Here is a 17,323-nt window from a genome sequence, read left to right as displayed (position 1 = left end):
AGGTTTTGGTGTTGAGTATTTCACAGGAAGATCTAACATAGCTGGGAGCATCTTGGAAGGCCACCTTGACAGAAGGACAAAGAGTGGATTTAGGGCCTAAATTTGGAGGTGGGAAGGAGTGGCAGAAGGCTGGAAAGGAGTACACAAAGTGTCAGTGTTGACAGGAAGAGGTATAGAAACAGTATTTGCTTTGAAATCTTAACTTTTGGTTTAGAAAGCAGACATTTGAAGGCTTCACACTTTTCTGTCATGTATAATGACATTATTCTATTTCACCTAAGGGACCACATCAAGTGCGATCTGACTCTACTCAAGGAGTTATTTGACTAGAGGGAGATCAGTTGAGTTTTAAAAGCTGACTTACATTTTTGTGTAGAACAATCCTCCAAAAATAAGTAGAAATCTGTATTTCCCTCACATTTTCTTTGACGTTTTTTCCAAATAGAGAAATTCATTATATGGTGGGTTCTAAGTTATTCTGGGTACAAAAGGTGTCATTTTGATGGCATTTGTCTGGCCCACTTAGTTTAATTGTGTAGAGCATGATACTCAGTGAAGTGAGGGGACAATTTGACCCCCCGTCATATTTCCTTTCCATGGAGGACCTGCTGTCCCCACTCCCTTCTGAGTGGAATGGACACGTTGCCTTTTTGCAGCTTCCTGGAATTGGCTTATGCGAAGGCCAGCAGAGCCATGGATTGGCCTTGCTTATCATCTGTGGCTGCTGAGGAGAAGATCCCAAAACACACCACCCAAGATGGCCAACTGCCTGTCTTTGATTCATACAAAAGGGAAGCTTTGGTTCATCTTTGGGTTGAGATCCCAATATGAATAAAACATCAGAGGGTGGAGAATAGTAGGGAAACTGTACATCTCTGGGTTTGTTTTTGTTTTCTCCTTGTTAAAGAAATAATGGGAAGACAATGGGGCACCTGGGTGGCTCAGTCGGTTAAGCCTCTGCCTTTACTCAGGTCATGATCCCAGGGTCCTGGGATGGAGCCCTGTGTCAGGCTCCCTGCTCAGTGGGGAGCCTGCTTCTCCCTCTTCTCCCCTCTTGCTGTCTCTGTCTCTCTCTCTCAAATAAATAAATAAAATCTTTAAAAAAAATGGGAAAACAAAAGCTTTTAAAAATCAATTACATATATTCAAAATCTTAAATGATTTCAATAAAATGATATGCCTGAACTAGAGTACTTGTTGAGATTGATTGATTTTTTTTTTTTAATTGAAGGAGATAATAAGGGAAACGGGGATAAAGTAAGCCCTGGCCAGTCACACGCACATTGTGTTTGAAACATGCCTTGTATTTGGGGAGATAAGACAGACCTTAGATGGAGTAAGATGTCACCAATAACAGGGACTTCTTTCCCTTTCAAGGCAGTGATGGCCAGTGACTTTGCAGTGCCAAGATTCCGATACCTTGAGAGACTCTTAATTGTTCACGGACATTGGTGCTATTCCCGACTTGCCAACATGGTGCTGTACTTCTTCTACAAAAATACAGTAGGTATTTGACCCTTCTCGTTTCTAGAGTTTTTGAATCAAAAAGCCTGGGCTGAGATTTATCGGACCATCCCCTGACTGTGGCCATCTGGCCATCCCAGGGCTTCCTGTGGGTTCCATCCTCCTTGGCCTTTGTGAACTTACCCCAGGCCTGGCCCCCTATAGGCTCAGAAGTCTAGCTCACAGGCACATAAAGGTAACTGCACCTCTAAGGGAGAAAGTTGTAGAAACAGAGCAAATAAGAATGTCCACTTAGTGCTTTATAATAAGAAGTTGGGGAATCATGAATCACAGTGGTCTGTACAAGGTCACACAGCTAATGAGTGAGTAGTCAAGGCTGCATGTAACCCCAGCTCACCGGACACCCAACCCTTAACCACTCTGTTAATGTGCTTCCTGGGAGCAGACTGCTGAGGTATCCATAGACGGGAATCCTCTAGAGCAGACAGGCAAATCCAGGGATAAGCAGGAGTGTAGCGGCAGTGCTGGCATCAGAATGGGAACACTTAGTCATGCTGTGATCCCAATACTGAATGGCCTCTGAGGAAACGTACCCACACTGGGCCAGGAGTGTGAGTTCCCCGGTCAGGACGCAGGTGTAGGGCCCGAGGAACAGGGCCACCAGCAGGGCCTGGCCACACTTTCTCCCGTGCTGGCAGGGCAGATGTGCCCCATTCTGGCCAGCTCGTTCTATAATTGACCCTCCAGTTAGGTCACGCCCAGGCCTGGCTGGCTGATTACAGTTCTGTCCCTCCAGAGACTCTCATCCAGGGCTCTGCTCCTTTTCATTTTGATCCTAATGTTTAACTCTTAGTTCCTTTATTACTAAGTCCTTGGCAGACAGGTGTCCTTCTCCATAGCCCTCCAGCATGAATGCCATGGCCATTTTAGAACCTGCTCTACTCATATACATTCTGCTAAGAAGTTGCTGTGCTGCTACTTATTGCTCTTGTCTCTATAAAAGCTTGTGGCTGAATGTACAAACAAGGAGACAAAATAAATAAACTCTTGGGGTAAGTGATCTTTCAGGGTAGTCCCACAAATCTGCCACATTGGATGCCACAATTCCAGTGTCAAGATCATCCTATACTCTTCTAAAAAAGAACAAAATACAATAAATTAAAAGATATATATATATATATATTTTTCTAATTACATTAAAAGATCTCCATGCTAACTTGAAACTGCCATCAGTGTACTTCTTGTTCATGTTCTTGTTTGTTCTGGAGATTTAGACCTATCTACTTTTTCCAACCCTCTTGCCCCCTTACCTTTACCCATTTTTCAAAACGTTTTCTAGTAAATGAATACGGATACTCAGGACCAATCATGGCATGTCCAGTTTGACCAGTTGTGTCCTGGAAATTAATTCTGATTAGGTTGTGCCTGGGATTCTGTCCAAGGAAGTCTGTGCCATGCTGCCCTTGGCCTTGGCCAGTTACTCCCTGCTATCTCCCATCCACCTGGCATTGCATCCCCAGAGCTGAGGCCACCATGCATATACTTGCAAATCTAGAGGTTCCCAGTTCCCAAAGAGGTGGATGGGTGCTTAAGTACAGATGAGTGGGGCTGGGCAGGTGGAACCCCAGCTCTGTTTCTGTCATTAATGTCTGTGCAATCTTGAGCAAGTTATTTGCTTTCTAGGGATTTTGTTTCCTTTAAATGAAAACAAAACATGAGAGTTGAGCTCTGCTCTCCATAATTCCTCATGAAAATTTCTCAGGAGGGAATTCAGCATTTCAGTTGCAAATGAGTGCCAGAGTGGCCACCTGAATGGGCACAGCGTCCTGCCTGTCGTGATGAATCTGTCCTCATGGAGGGGACAGGAAAGAGAAGGGGATATCTGTCTTTATTCCATATAAGATTCAGGGCCTCTGTTAACAAACACTTAATCTAGTTGAGAAGTGCAAGGATAATTACCCTGCCTCCCAAACTGAGAAATTCATTAGTTTTAGGAGTAAGTTGGTCTTCCTTTCCAGTAAAGAACAGAGGAGAAAAGTTTCCATAGCAACAGTAGTTTGGGAAGAAGGCTTTTTGGTACTACAAGAAAAAAATGTCAATTATCTAAGTACTTTTCCTCCTCTTTCTCTTGACTCCAGTTGTTCACTGATGACTCATTAGGCTGAGCCTGTGGGGGTGGGTGAGAGAAAGTCAGCCGTGGGAGTGAGAAGGGAAGAAAGTCAATGAAAAACCCAAGTTTGTCAGTTTTCAGTGTGGAAGAGAAAAGTTGCTCTAAGTCATAGATTGAAACAAGACTTGGAGGATATGTGTCATTGTTTCCTGATCTTCAGACCAAGCCATTTTCAGGTCCAGAAACCAAAGCTCAGAGAAGGTAAGTCAAGGTCTGAAAGATAGATAGTGGCAGCTCCAGAACCAAAACATAGGCCATTACCTGTGGTCCCCTGCAGAGAATGTTCTTCCACCTGGGGGTCTCTGCCCTCCAGGCCAAGACCCACAAATGGTTTGAACAGATTGGCTTTATTACTCATACAATGACCATAGCGAAGTCATTTGGACTTCATCTTGGACCTGAGTTTCCTTTTCTCTGAATGGAGTAAGCACACTGGCCCTCAGAGAAAATAGCTGTACTGCTAACTGAAACAATAAATCATAAGTACCTATAGTGTACAAGGAGACCTCGTGAGTACTTTAAATGTGTAAGTTCATTAATCCTCACAGCAACCCATAGCTAAGTACCGTTGGTACTAGATACCATTGGGTACCCATAGCTAAGTACCATTTCATAGACAAGGACACTGAGGCAGAAAAGGGTTAAATGATCTATGCCAAATTATACAGCTGATAGGTATAAATGCTTTGCCATTGCTAAATTGCCATGCCCCCATGTAAATGCACTCAAGCCACTGATGTTCAGTGATCAAGTAATAGGGGGAAGAGATCCACCCAACTCCTCCTACTGAGCAGGGGCTTGAAGAGGCTGTTCAACCTCCCTGACCCTCACTTCCCTGTTCAGCAAAGCGGGGGTAGTAGCTATAAGAACCAGTGACCATACGTATCCCTCACCTGCCAGCAGAGTGCCCGGTGGATATCTGGGCTTGCTCAAGGCAGCAATGTTGATATCATCATCGACTTTGTTGCTGTGCTTGTTTGTGTCCTCCCTGCCATGGGAGTCAGGAATTGCCCACTGTTCCTCATCAGAAAGAGTACGTGACTAAGGAGAGAGGCAAGATCTGGGATGTAAAACAGGTAGGTTTGGTTTAGGATCACAGAGGACAGCTACTAGGGAAGAAGATGTGTGAGCAACCCTAGACCCTGCTGGACCTTTATGGGGAATTCCTGTACTCAGCTGGACCTCATCTCCTCAGCTGGCTGTGGCAACAAGATACAAAGAGTTTGTCCTGTGAAGATAAGGGACTGTCAGGAAGGGCTTAGCCAGCGCTTTCATAGGTGCTCAATAAATGCTGTTCCATCCAATCTGCCGTTTCTTGCAGGCTGGTACCAGAATCATCTCTCCATGGGCTGGCCTTGGGAATTCTCATCTCCTATTGCCAGTCCTTTATGCTCAAGGAAATGAGGAGGGAGAGAGAGGGCAACAAGATTAGGGCTGTCTTTGAAGGAAATTTCTGCCTGTAAATTCAATCTTTATAGTCAAATTCTACAAAACCCTTAGATCCCTTGGATGTGAATCTGCAAGGACTGCTAAGAATTGCTTGTCCCCATTCTTCCTTTCTTGATTTCAGATGTTCGTGGGCCTCCTGTTTTGGTTCCAGTTTTACTGTGGCTTCTCTGCATCTGCCATGATTGACCAGTGGTATCTGATCTTCTTTAATCTGCTCTTCTCGTCACTTCCCCAGCTCGTGACTGGGGTGCTGGACAAGGACGTGCCAGCTGACATGCTGTTGACTGAACCACAGCTCTACAAGAGTGGCCAGAACATGGAGGTGAGGTTCCCCTCCTGCCGCACCTCCTATGTCTTTGCCCTCCCACTCTCCACATTCACCTTACAGAAAGTGCAAGTCTCCATGCCTCCCTTTAAATGGACAGCCTGGGAGAAATCATTAAAATTTTGGAAAATGACCCGTGGGACGTAAAAAATGTATTCTGTCTCCTTGATTGTATTAAGGTTATTGGTTGGAGTGATGGTATCCTGGTATGTGCATATGTCCAACCCATCCAGGTGTATACATTAGATGTGTGCAATTTTTGTGTACCAATTTACCTCACTAAAAAAGAGAGGGAGATTAATAGAAAAAGTATAATGGCATGAAAAGTCTGTACACCAACAGTCTCCAGGAGCCCAAGGAAAGTCCACTTGGAATCGAAGTCAGGGTCTTGTGGATTGCTGCCTCCTGAGCAGGGATTTTTCTAAAGCAATCCCCTCAAAATGTGATTTATTTTGAATGGGAATTAACCAGAAGATAAACCCATGGGGAAACCATTGAGAGAATAAGTGAATACAAACAGATATAAATACATGTTTACATCAACACACCACATAGATTGACATGCTAATTACCAGCTATTCCTACCAGCATTTAAAGTTGGCCCTGTAAGTGCTTCTCTTTGCTAGTTGGAATTACAGTGTGTGTACAAAGGGAAAGGAGCTCTCTATCTCTTACAGTAGTCTCGAATTTGTTTACTTTTGAGTTGACTTCCCAGGTCACCTTCACTGACACTGGGTTCCCTCTGAGGTAGGCAGCAGGGGTGAGGCTGTGGGGTGGGAGCAACTGGGGTCAGGCAGATGAGGAGAGCCTCTGCTTGTTACCTGTCACTGGAGGAATGCCTGTACTCAGCTTGGCCTCCTGTCCTTGGCCAGGGCCTGGGGCTGGCCAAGGGAACAAGACACAAGGAGTTTGTCCTGTGGAGCTAGGGGACTGAAAGAGGGACCTAGCCAGCACTTTCTTAAGTGCTCAGTAAATGCTCATCCAATCTACATTTCCTGCAGGCCAGTACCAGCCCCAGCTGCTTAGGAGTTCAGAATCAAATACAAATTTGGTTACCCAGTAAATGAAGGCTTGATCAATCCATATCAAGGTCATTTTTGCCCTCAGTGTACAGATTTTTTTATTTTAACATTAAACACTTCCATCACCTAATTTTGAAAGACTCACTTTTAAGAAACATTCTAGGGGACCCACCAACAAAGGGCAGCAACACCCTGACAAAGTAGGAGTAGAAGAACTCAGATTGGAGCAGGATGTCCAGAATTTGAGGTGCTATGCCTACTGTAGGAAATGCTCCCTCAGGGATGCCTGGGTGGCTCAGTCAGTTAAGTGTCCAATTTGTGATTTTGGCTCAGGTCATGATCTCAGGGTGGTGAGATTGAGCCCCATGTTGGGCTCCATCCTCAGCGGGGAGTCTGCTTGAGATTCTCTCCCTCTGCCCCTCCCCCGTTCTCTCTCTGTCTCTCTCAAATAAATAAATCTTTTTTAAAAAAATGCTCCCTCAAAGGATTTAAGAAGTGGTTTTATGTGTCTGCTGTTGACCTAGAACTAGAGTAGCTGGTCTTGTGAACAGATGCTCTGAATGATTGACTCAGTTGCACATGGTGCCTCTGCAGACGATCGTGTGGTGTTTGTTCCCCAGCCCTCTGGGACCTCAACTCGCCAAAGTCCTGACTTAGCAAGTTGCCCTGGGGTGCTTATCTTGTACATTGATGGCCCTGTAGCTATTGGAACACATCGTTTGAAGAGATGCTTACTTCCCTATAATTTCTGTGCTTGTTTCTGTGTCTCAGGAGTATCGGCCACGCACGTTCTGGTTAAACATGGCTGATGCTGCCTTCCAGAGCCTGGTTTGCTTTTTCATTCCTTACCTGGTAAGTGGGCACCTGGCACAGTCTTTCTCACCGGCTTCATCCAGCGACCCACAGACACAGGACACTACTGTCTTTCAGGCCTGCTACGACTCAGACACAGATGTCTTTACCTGGGGAACCCCCATCACCGCCATTGCGCTGTTCACCTTCCTTCTGCACCTGGGTATTGAAACCAAGACCTGGGTAAGAGCTGTGGACATGATCCCAGGGGGCGCTGATGCTGCAGGCCCCGCACTCCCAGGCAGGTTCCGTGACATCTAGAAGATCTCTGGGCAGACAGGTCACTACAAAGCCAGCCTCACTGTGGAGAAGGGAAACCAATACGCAGGCCCGCCACATGTATTGGAACCCCTGGTGTGGGAACTGCCGCACCCTGACCGGTGTCTTCACCTGGGCAGCCCTTAGCTCCTTCCTGCCCGCTCTGCTCTCCTCCTCCACCTCACACCCCCCTTTCCCTCTCTCTTTCCTTCCTACACCTGACTTCCATCTCCCTGACTGTGCCCAGGCTGGTCCACAGATGCCGAAGGCTTCATCAAGCCCCCCAGCTGCCCATGCCACAGACCCGGGTTTTCACTAACACCTTAGAACAGCTACCCACTGACAGATGACCAGTGCATTTCTCTTGAAATAAATGCCCCGTCTTTCTCTTTCCCCCTTAGACCTGGCTCAACTGGATAGCTTGCGGCTTCAGTATCCTTCTGTTTTTCACTGTGGCTTTGATTTACAATGCTTCTTGTGCGACGTGTTATCCTCCGTCCAACCCTTATTGGACTATGCAGACGTTATTGGGCGACCCCGTGTTTTACTTGACTTGTCTCATAGCACCTGTCGCTGCACTGCTTCCCAGGTGGGTATCAGGGACATTGTCCCTCAGGTCCTAAACGAGCTCTGAGAGCATTCTCAAGCCTATGTTTTTCACAGAAGACTCAAAGGCACCACCCGCAGATGACTGTTTTTTATATGCTTTCCAGATTGTTTTTCAAAGCCGTGCAGGGGAGTCTTTTCCCCACCCAACTTCAACTGGGGCGCCAGCTGGCCAAGAGGTCCCCCAAGAAACTCATTGCTTCCAAAGAGACCTTTGCTCAGGGACACCTCCCAGGAGAACCCAGAACTGAGTCATCAGAACAGAAGAGCATCAGTACCTCTGGACACCTCTCCCAGGACTGCACCTCACAGGCATCTTGGCACGGACAGCAACCAGCCTGCTCCCCAGAGGCTAGTGGGGAGCCCAGTGTGGTGGACATGAATGTGACTTTAAGGGAAAACATTCTGCTGGAAGGACTGAGCAGTCAGGTCCCGGGGTCCTCCATGCCAAGCGGGGCTATCCTAGAAGGGTGTCCTGGGGACTCCAAGATGAAACGCACCAGCACCAGCAGGGCAGCCCCCCTGTCGTCCATTTTCAACCTGCCCAACTTCAGCTCCCTCAACTGGATTTCCTCCCTCTCGCTGGTCAGTGGGCTGGGAAGTGTCTTACAGTTCTCTCGAAGTAGTTTACAGATGGACAAGCAGGACAGCGAGTTCTTGCCCAGCCCGCCCCAGCCAGACCAGGATCTGTGTGGCTTAAGCGGGCAGGGCACTGACTACTTCTAGGAGCATCTTCCAGGGACTGCAGTGGATGGAAGTAGCAGTGAAATCCTTGAAATGGCCTCTTCTTTTTTATAACTTAGATGTTAATATTATTTATGTTTATTATTTGCACAGAAGAGTTCTAGTGAGATGTATTTTATGTTTCCAAGGCTAACACGGGAAATGAAAGGTACCAAAAAAGAAAGTTTATTTTTTAAAAGTTCTAAGTAGAATATATTGAAAAGAAAAATAAGAGCTTTAATGTATATGAAAGTTTAAAGAAGAGTAACACTTGAAAAGTGTGTTTAGATTTATTTTTTCATCTCATTTTATAAGAAAATGCAGTATGATTGATTTTCTTCAACATGCATGACCTTGGCTTTCCCCACCTGAAAATGTGTGTCTGAGTTCAGTGAATCCCATGTGGGTGTGGACAGCAGTGAGGGGAGATGACAGGGCAAGCATGCAACTTCTCTGTCCTTGGCCCCTGTTCCCCCACCCTACCTCCACCAACCTGGGAGAGCTTGGCTCTGCTTCACCCAGAAAAGGGAAAGAGAGAATGCATGCATGGAGTTCATCCCAATGTTGAAATCTAGGCAGGCATTCTGTAAAGATCACCTTGTAGGTATTACCGTCCCTATGTAGGGTCTTGCCTGTCAAAATCCTAACAAGCAATAAACAACCTTCACTTTGCAAAGAGAATGTGTCCTGTTGCCACTGTTGTGTGAAGTTATTAATACGTGACCTAACAGCATGTTCTGAGTACCACAGGGCACTTCCTCATGGCAAGTCCTTTTAAACATCATGAAGGATACAGCTGGGTACCACACAAGCTGCACACTGTAACGCTATGACACGAGGATACATCACGGCTCCATACACCAGGCTACCAGCCCCACAAGACCCTTCCTGCCAAGAGGCTAGGCTTTTTTTTTTTTTTTTTTTTTTAAAGATTTTATTTATTTATTTGAGAGAGAGAATGAGATAGAGAGAGAGAGCATGAGAAGGGGCAGGGTCAGAGGGAGAAGCAGACTCCCTGCTGAGCAGGGAGCCCGATGTGGGACTCGATCCCAGGACTCCAGGATCATGACCTGAGCCGAAGGCAGTCGCTTAACCAACTGAGCCACCCAGGCGCCCCCAAGAGGCTAGGCTTTTTAAGTGTGTATCTTTAGACATTTGTCTTATGAGTCATTATTTCTGTCCCTCTAAATAGAGGGAAAGGAGGGGGAAAAATTTGAAATATCGAAGGCAATTAATCATATAGCACTTCTGCCGAGACCTTTCTTTACACTTAAAAAAATTTTTTTTTTATTTAAACTCAACTTAGTTAACATATAGTGTATTATTAGTTTCAGGGGTAGAATTTAGTGATTCATCAGTTGCATATAACACCCAGTGCTCATTACCCCAAGTGCCTTCCTTAATGCCCATCACCCAACTATCCCGTCCCACCACCCACCTCCCCTCCAGAAACCCTCAGTTTGTTTCCTGTAGTTAAGAGTCTCTATGGTTTGCTTCCCTCTGTTTTTATTTTATTTTTCCTTCCCTTCCCTTATGTTCATCTGTTTTGTTTCTTAAATTCCACATATGAGTGAAATCATATGGTATTTGTCTTTCTTTGACTGACTTATTTTGCTTAGCATAATACCCTCTAGTTCCATCCACATTGTTGTAAATGGCAAGATTTCTTTTTGATGGCTGAGTAATATTCCATTGTATATATACACATCTTTATCCATTCATCTGTCAATGGACATCTGGGCTCTTTCCATATTGGATATGGATATTGTGGACATTGTGGTGCATGCACCCCTTCAAATCACTATTTTTGAACCTTTTGGATAAATACCCAGTAGTGCAATTGCTGGGTCCTAGGGTAGTTCTATTTTTAACTCCATACTGTTTTCCAGAGTGGCTGCACCAGTTTGCATTCCCACCAACACTGTAAGAGGGTTCCCCTTTCTCCGCATCCTCACCAACATCTGAGTTGTTAATTTTAGCCATTCTGACAGGTGTGAGATGGTATCCTATTGTGGTTTTGATTTGTATTTCCCTGATGATAAGTGATGTTGAGCATTTTTTCATGTGTCTGTTAGCCATTTGTATGTCTTCATTGGAGAAATGTCTGTTCATGTCTTCTGTCCATTGACTGGATTTTTTGTTTTTTGGGTGTTGAGGTTGATAAATTCTTTATAGATTTTGGATACTGGCCCTTTATCTGATATGTCATTTGTGAATATCTTCTCCCATTCCATAGGTTGACTTTTGGTTTTTTTGACTGTTTCCTTTGCTGTGTAAAAGCCTTTTATCCTGATGAAGTCCAAATAGTTCATTTTTGCTTTTGTTTCCCTTGCCTTTGGAGACGTGTCTAGCAAGAAGTTGCTGTGGCCGAGGCCAGAGAAGTTGCTGTCTGTGTTTTCCTCTAGGATTCTGATGGATTCCTGTCTCACATTTAGGTATTTCATCCCTTTTGAGTTTATTTTTGTGAATGGTGTAAAAAAGCGGTCCAGTTTCATTCTTCTGAATGTGGCTGTCCAATTTTTCTAACACCATTTGTTGAAGAGACTGTCTTTTTTCCATTGGACATTCTTTCCTGCTTTGTCGAAGATTAGTTGACCATAGAGTTGAGAGTCCATTTCTGGGCTCTCTATTCTGTTCCATTGATCTATGTGTCTGTTTTTATGCCAGTACCATACTGTCTTGATGATGACAGCTTTGTAATACAGCTTGAAGTCCAGAATTGTGATACCTCCAGCTTTGGTTTTCTTTTTCAACATTACCTTGCCTATTCAGGGTCTTTTGTGGTTCCATGCAAATTTTAGGATTGTTTGTTCTAGCTCTCTGAAAAATGCTGGTGGTATTTTGATAGAGATTGCATTAAATGTGTATATTCCTTTGCATAGCATGGATATTTTAACAGTACTTGTTCTTCCAACCCATAGGCATGGGGGCATGGAATGTTTTTCCATTTCTTTGTGTCCTCTTCAATTTCTTTCATAAGTGTTCTATAGTTTTCACAGTACAGATCCTTTACCTCTTTGGTTAGGTTTATTCCTAGGAATATATATATATATTCCTATGGTTTTTGGTCCAATTGTAAATGGAATTGATTCCTTCATTTCTCTTTCTGATGCTTCATTGTTAGTGTATAGAAATGCAACTGATTTCTGTGCATTGATTTTATATCCTAAAACTTTGCTGAATTCTTGTATCAAATCTAGCAAATTTTTGATGGAGTCTTTTGGCTTTTCTACATAGCATATCATCATGTCGTCTGCAAAGAGTGAAAGTTTGACTTCTTTTTTTTTTGCCAATTTTATTTCTTTTTGTTGTCTGAATGCTGAGGCTAGGTCTTCCAGTACTATGTTGAATAACAATGGTGAGAATAGACATCCCTGTCTTATTCCTTACTGTAGCAAAAAAACCTCTCAGGTTTTCCCTGTTGAGGATGATATTAGCTGTGTGTCTTTTGTATATGGCTTTTATGATGTTGATACGGCTTTTATGATGTTGAGATATGTTCCCTCTATCCCTACATGGTGGAAGCTTTTTATCAAGAAAGGATGCTATATTCTGTCAAATGCTTTTTCTGCATCTATTGAGAGGATCATATGGTTGTTGTCCTTTCTTTTATTAATGTGGTATATCACATTGATTGATTTGTGGATGTTGAACCACCCCCACAGCCCAGGAATAAATCCCACTTGGTCCTGGTGAATAATCTTTTTAATGTACTGTTGCATCCTGTCAGCTAGTATCTTGGTGAGAATTTTTGCATCCATGTTCATCAGAGATATTGGTCTGTAATTCTTTTTAGTGGGGTCTTTGTGTCTGTCTTGAGGATCAAGGTGATGCTGGCCTCATAGAATGAGTTTGGAAATTTTCCTTCCATTTCTGTTTGGGACATTTTCAGAAGAATGGGTATTAATTCTTCTTTAAATGTTTGGTAGAATTCCCCTGGAAAACCATCCAGCCCTGGACTTTTGTTTGTTGGGAGATTTTTGATTACTGATTCAATTTCTTTGCTGGTTATGGGTCTGTTCAAACTTTCAATTTCTTCTTGTTACAGTTTTGGTAGTTCATATGTTTCTAAGAATTTACCTATTTTGAGATTGCCTAATTTGTTGGCATATAATTTTTCATAATATTCTCTACAATTGTTTGCATTTCTGTGGTGTTTGTTGTGATCTCTCCTCTTTCATTCATGATTTTATTTCTTTGGTCCTTTCTCTTTTCTTTTTGATAAGTCTGGTTAGGGGTTTATAAATCTTACTAATTCTTTCAAAGAACCAGCTCTTAGTTTTGTTGACCTGTTCTACTGCTTGTTTTTTTTTTTTTTTTAATTTCTGTATTATTGATTTCTGCTCTAATCTTTATTATTTCTCTTCTCCTGTTGGACTTAGGCTTTATTTGCTGTTCTTTTTCCAGCTCCTTTAGGTGTAAGTTTAGGTGGTATATATGAGACTTTTCTTGCTTCTTGGGGTAGGCCTGTATTGCAGTATACTTCCCTCTTAAGACTGCCTTTGCTGTGTCCCAAAGGATTTAGACTGTCATGTTCATTTTCATTTGCTTCCATGTATTTTTTTTAATTCTTCTTTAATTTCCTGGTTTAATGATTCATTCTTTAGTAGGATGTTCTTTAACCTCCATGTATTTGTGATCTTTCCAAATTTTTTTCTTGTGGTGGACTTCAAGTTTCATAGCAGTGTGGTCAGAAAAGATGCATGGTATGAGCTCAATCTTTTTGTACTTCCTGAGGACTGATTTATGACCCAGTATGTGATCTATTCTAGAGAAAGTTCCATGTGCACTTGAAAAGAATGTGTATTCTGCTGTTTTAGGATGAAATGTTCTAAATATGTCTGTTAAGTCCATCTGGTTCAGTGTGTCATTCAAAGCCATTGTTTCCTTGTTGATTTTCTGCTTAGATATCTCTCCATTGCTGTGAGTGGGGTGTTAAAGTCCCCTACTATTATTGCATTATTATCAATGAGTTTCCTTATGTTTGTTATTAATTAATGTATATATTTGGGTGCTCCCAAGTTAGGGGCATAAGTATTTACAATTGTTAGATCTTCTTGTTGGATAGACCCCTTTATTATGACATAGCACCCTTCTTCATCTCTTATTACAGTCTTTGGTTTAAAATCTAGTTTGTATAAGGATGGCTACTCTGGCTTTCTTTTGATGTCCATTAACATGATAGATGGTTTTCCATCCCCTCACTCTCAACTGGAGGTGTCTTTAGGTCTAAACTGAGTCTCTTGTAAGCTGCATACTGATGGGTCTTGTTTTGTTTTATTTTGTTTTTATCCATTCTGATGCTCTATGTTTTTTGATTGTAGCATTTAGTCCATTCACATTCAGAGTAATTATTGATAGATATTAATTTAGTGCCATTTTATTCCCTGTAATGTCACTATTTGTGAGTTTCTCTGTTCCTTTCTAATCATTGGTGCTTTTGGTCTTTCTTTCCCACTCAAAGGGTCCCCTTTAATATTTCTTGCAGGGCTGGTTTGATGGTCATGAACTCCTTTCATTTTTGTTTGTCTGGGAAGCTCTTATCTCTCCTTCTATTCTGAATGATAGCCTTGCTGGATAAAGTGTTCTTCTCTGCATCTCTTTCCCATTTAGCATGTTGGATATATCATGCCAGCCCTTTCTGACCTGCCAAGTCTATGTGGACAGGTCTGCTGCCAGGCTCATGTGTCTACCCTTGTAGGTTAAAGACCTCTTGTCCTGAGCTGCTTTCAGGATTTTGTCTTTATCTTTGAAATTTGCAATCTTCACTATTATAGGTTGAGGTGTTGACCTATTTTTATTGATTTTGAAGGGGGTTCTCTGTGCCTCCTGGACTTGAATGCCTGTTTCCTTCCCCATATTAGAGAAGTTCTCAGCTATAATTTGTTCAAATAAACCTTCTGCCCCTCTTTCCTGCTCCTCATCCTCTGGAACCTCTATTATCTGGGTATAACTTTGCTTTATGGAATCACTGAGTTCCCTTAGTATACCTTCATGATCTAATAGTTTTCTTTCCCTCTTCTTTTCTGCTTCCTTATTTTCCATCATTTTATCTTCTATATCACTGATTTGCTTTTCTGCTTCATTCATCCTCGTTTTTATGCCCTCTACTTGGGGCTGTATCTCAGTAATTTAATTCCCTGGCAGTGAGTACTACCTCCTGTTCTTTCTTTTAGGGTGAATCTCTCCATCTTGTCATTTTGTGCAGAAAAGAAAGTAGAAAGAAGGAGGAAAAAACAACAATAACAATAACAACAGAAAAAAAAAAAACAAAAAACAAAACTAGATCCCAAAATAAGAAAAACAAATATATATGTGTGTGTGTATATATATATATATAAAAAGATAAAATAAAATGAAAGGAAACAAAAAATATATATATAATTATGTATAAAAATAAATACTAAGAATAAAAAAATTGAAAAAATAAGAAAATAACTGAAAAAATAATACTAAAATACTAAAGAATAAAAATACAAAGAATGGTATATACTGTTTTCCCCAAGAGCTGAAGCTTTGCAGCCCTCTATGATCAGTAAACTTGGTGTGAGGGAGTTGTTTGTAGTGGTCGTCTAGGGGAGGGGCCTATTGTGATGATTCTCAGGTGGGCTTGCCCTAGTGCAAATGCGCTTCCTGTGCAGAGGCAGGGCTCTGTGTAAGTGGCTCCAGACTCCACTAGGTGGCACTGTTTTGCTCCCTGAAGGCTCTCAGCATTGATGGGCAGGATGAATATGGCTGTGCCCCCTCTCTAGCCCCAGAGCTGAGAATTCACACCCCCTTACTCTTCAGTGAGCCCTCACAGAAAAAGCAATCAATCTCTCTTGTCTACCAGTTTCTGCCAGAACTCTGTGTTCACCCAGCCTGTGACCAAGTATTTTTATTTCAGTGTTTTATCTCAGATTCAAAACTCCAAATTTTACAGACTCCTGCAGTGTGGACCCATGCTGTTCTTCCCAGGGTGTGGGTGGAGGGTCTTGCCTTTTGCTGGACCCCTCCCAGGAAAGCAGTCAACCATGCAGAGGTTTGCAGTTCATGGCAAAAGAGAGCACGAAGTTGGCACCTAGAATCCCTGTTCTCAGCCAGCTTCCCTGCTCCTATGCCTGGGAACTCTGCTGTACTCAGGTACGGCCCGTTCTTCTTGTGACCCCGGGATCCTGAGACCATGCTGTCACACCTGGAATTCTGCCCTGCTTCACCACCTCAACACCTTTAAGCCAGGCACATTCCTCTCCCCTACACTGTACCAGACTTCTAAAAGTTCTGATTTTGCACTCTGCTGCTTACAATACCTTGCAATAACTCCCTCCCTGTAGCCATATCCTCAGCAATATCACACCAGATTCAAGTCTCCCCACCTCCTATCTTCCAAACAGTGGTCGCTTTTCTACTTCTAGACTTGCAGCATTTGTTTTCTCAGATCTCTGGTTTCTTAGGTGTTCAGAATGATTTGATATCTAGTTGTATTCCAGGGATGAGACAAACTTAGAGTTCCCCTACTCCTTCACCATCTTAACTCCTCCACCTTCTCTTTGCACATTGCTGACAGCTGTGAGTCAATTGCTCTGCTCAGCCTTGGGATGTGAAGTGAGCAGCATGTGCTCCCTGCTTAGGGGTCTTGTGGCTGCTTGTCCCCAAGAAGAGCAAGGTACAGAGGGTGGAGGATCTCAGGAGAAGCAGTTCCTGAGCACAGCACACCAGGAAGAATGGTTAGCTATCCAGTGTGTGGGGGTCATTGAACAAGACAGAAGATGTACCCCATCTGGTTAGAAAGGGAAGGCAGGGCTCACTGTCTACAAAGCCAGAGACAGGGTAGACTTTGGGGCCATTGAACTCAGCAACTCAGACCTGGGGCTTTACCCCCTTCTCCCTCAGCTCTCTGGGGTCAGTTTTGTCCTAAGGCTGGCTTTGTTCTTGGTGATACATGGCTAGAGCCAGGTCCCACAGTCCAGAGGAGAGGGCTTTCCTCTCCACCCAGAAGCAGAGTTCTGGGTTCCTTCACCTCAAGCAGCACAGGTTGCAATTGCTGGCAAATTGAGGGGAATGTCCTGACTGGAGCTTCTGGTTAGAACTGGAAGAGGGGTCAGCTTCCCTCCAAGTACCTGAGTTACATGAGTGGACTCTCAGGAATATCTGGGTCCTGTTAGAGCAGGGAGAAAGAAGGAGGAGTGTAAGGAACTTCAGCAGCCAGCAGTGACCAGAACTGGAGGTGATGCTGTCCCAACTCTCTCCCTGCATGCCATCTCTTCTTGGAGCAACACGTACAAAAAAAACTTACTTGGGAAGATACACAACACTACTTTCCTGAGTTAATGTAATGCTTGTTAGCACAAAATACAAGAAAAACTATATGCATATTTCCCTGAGTATCAGAGTTCAGCATGCTCCAGCTTCCAGATTTTCTTGCATTCACAATTGACCTTCTTTCCCAAAGACTACTCTCCTTCCTAGATATGT

At 43.3% G+C, this 17,323-nt stretch overlaps 1 protein-coding gene across 1 annotated transcript in view; it reads left to right on the top strand.

Moving 5' to 3' along the window:
- ATP10A (ATPase phospholipid transporting 10A (putative)) overlaps window positions 1-9,550 on the top strand; it is a 198,050-nt gene extending 188,500 nt beyond the window's left edge. Inside the window, 7 exon segments of the mRNA XM_036096087.2 lie at window positions 1,378-1,503; window positions 5,205-5,405; window positions 7,202-7,282; window positions 7,361-7,465; window positions 7,942-8,129; window positions 8,254-8,768; window positions 8,771-9,550. Of these exon segments, the coding sequence (XP_035951980.1) occupies window positions 1,378-1,503; window positions 5,205-5,405; window positions 7,202-7,282; window positions 7,361-7,465; window positions 7,942-8,129; window positions 8,254-8,768; window positions 8,771-8,862 (1,308 nt within the window). The 3' untranslated portion in view covers window positions 8,863-9,550.
- Window positions 9,551-17,323: the final 7,773 nt, after the last annotated feature.

The sequence above is a fragment of the Halichoerus grypus genome, chromosome 8 (genome assembly GCF_964656455.1).
Source record: "Halichoerus grypus chromosome 8, mHalGry1.hap1.1, whole genome shotgun sequence".
NCBI classification, from domain to species: Eukaryota; Metazoa; Chordata; class Mammalia; order Carnivora; family Phocidae; genus Halichoerus; species Halichoerus grypus.
The sequence above is the reverse complement of the archived record's forward strand: the minus strand, read 5'-3'. Positions and strand labels throughout refer to the sequence as shown.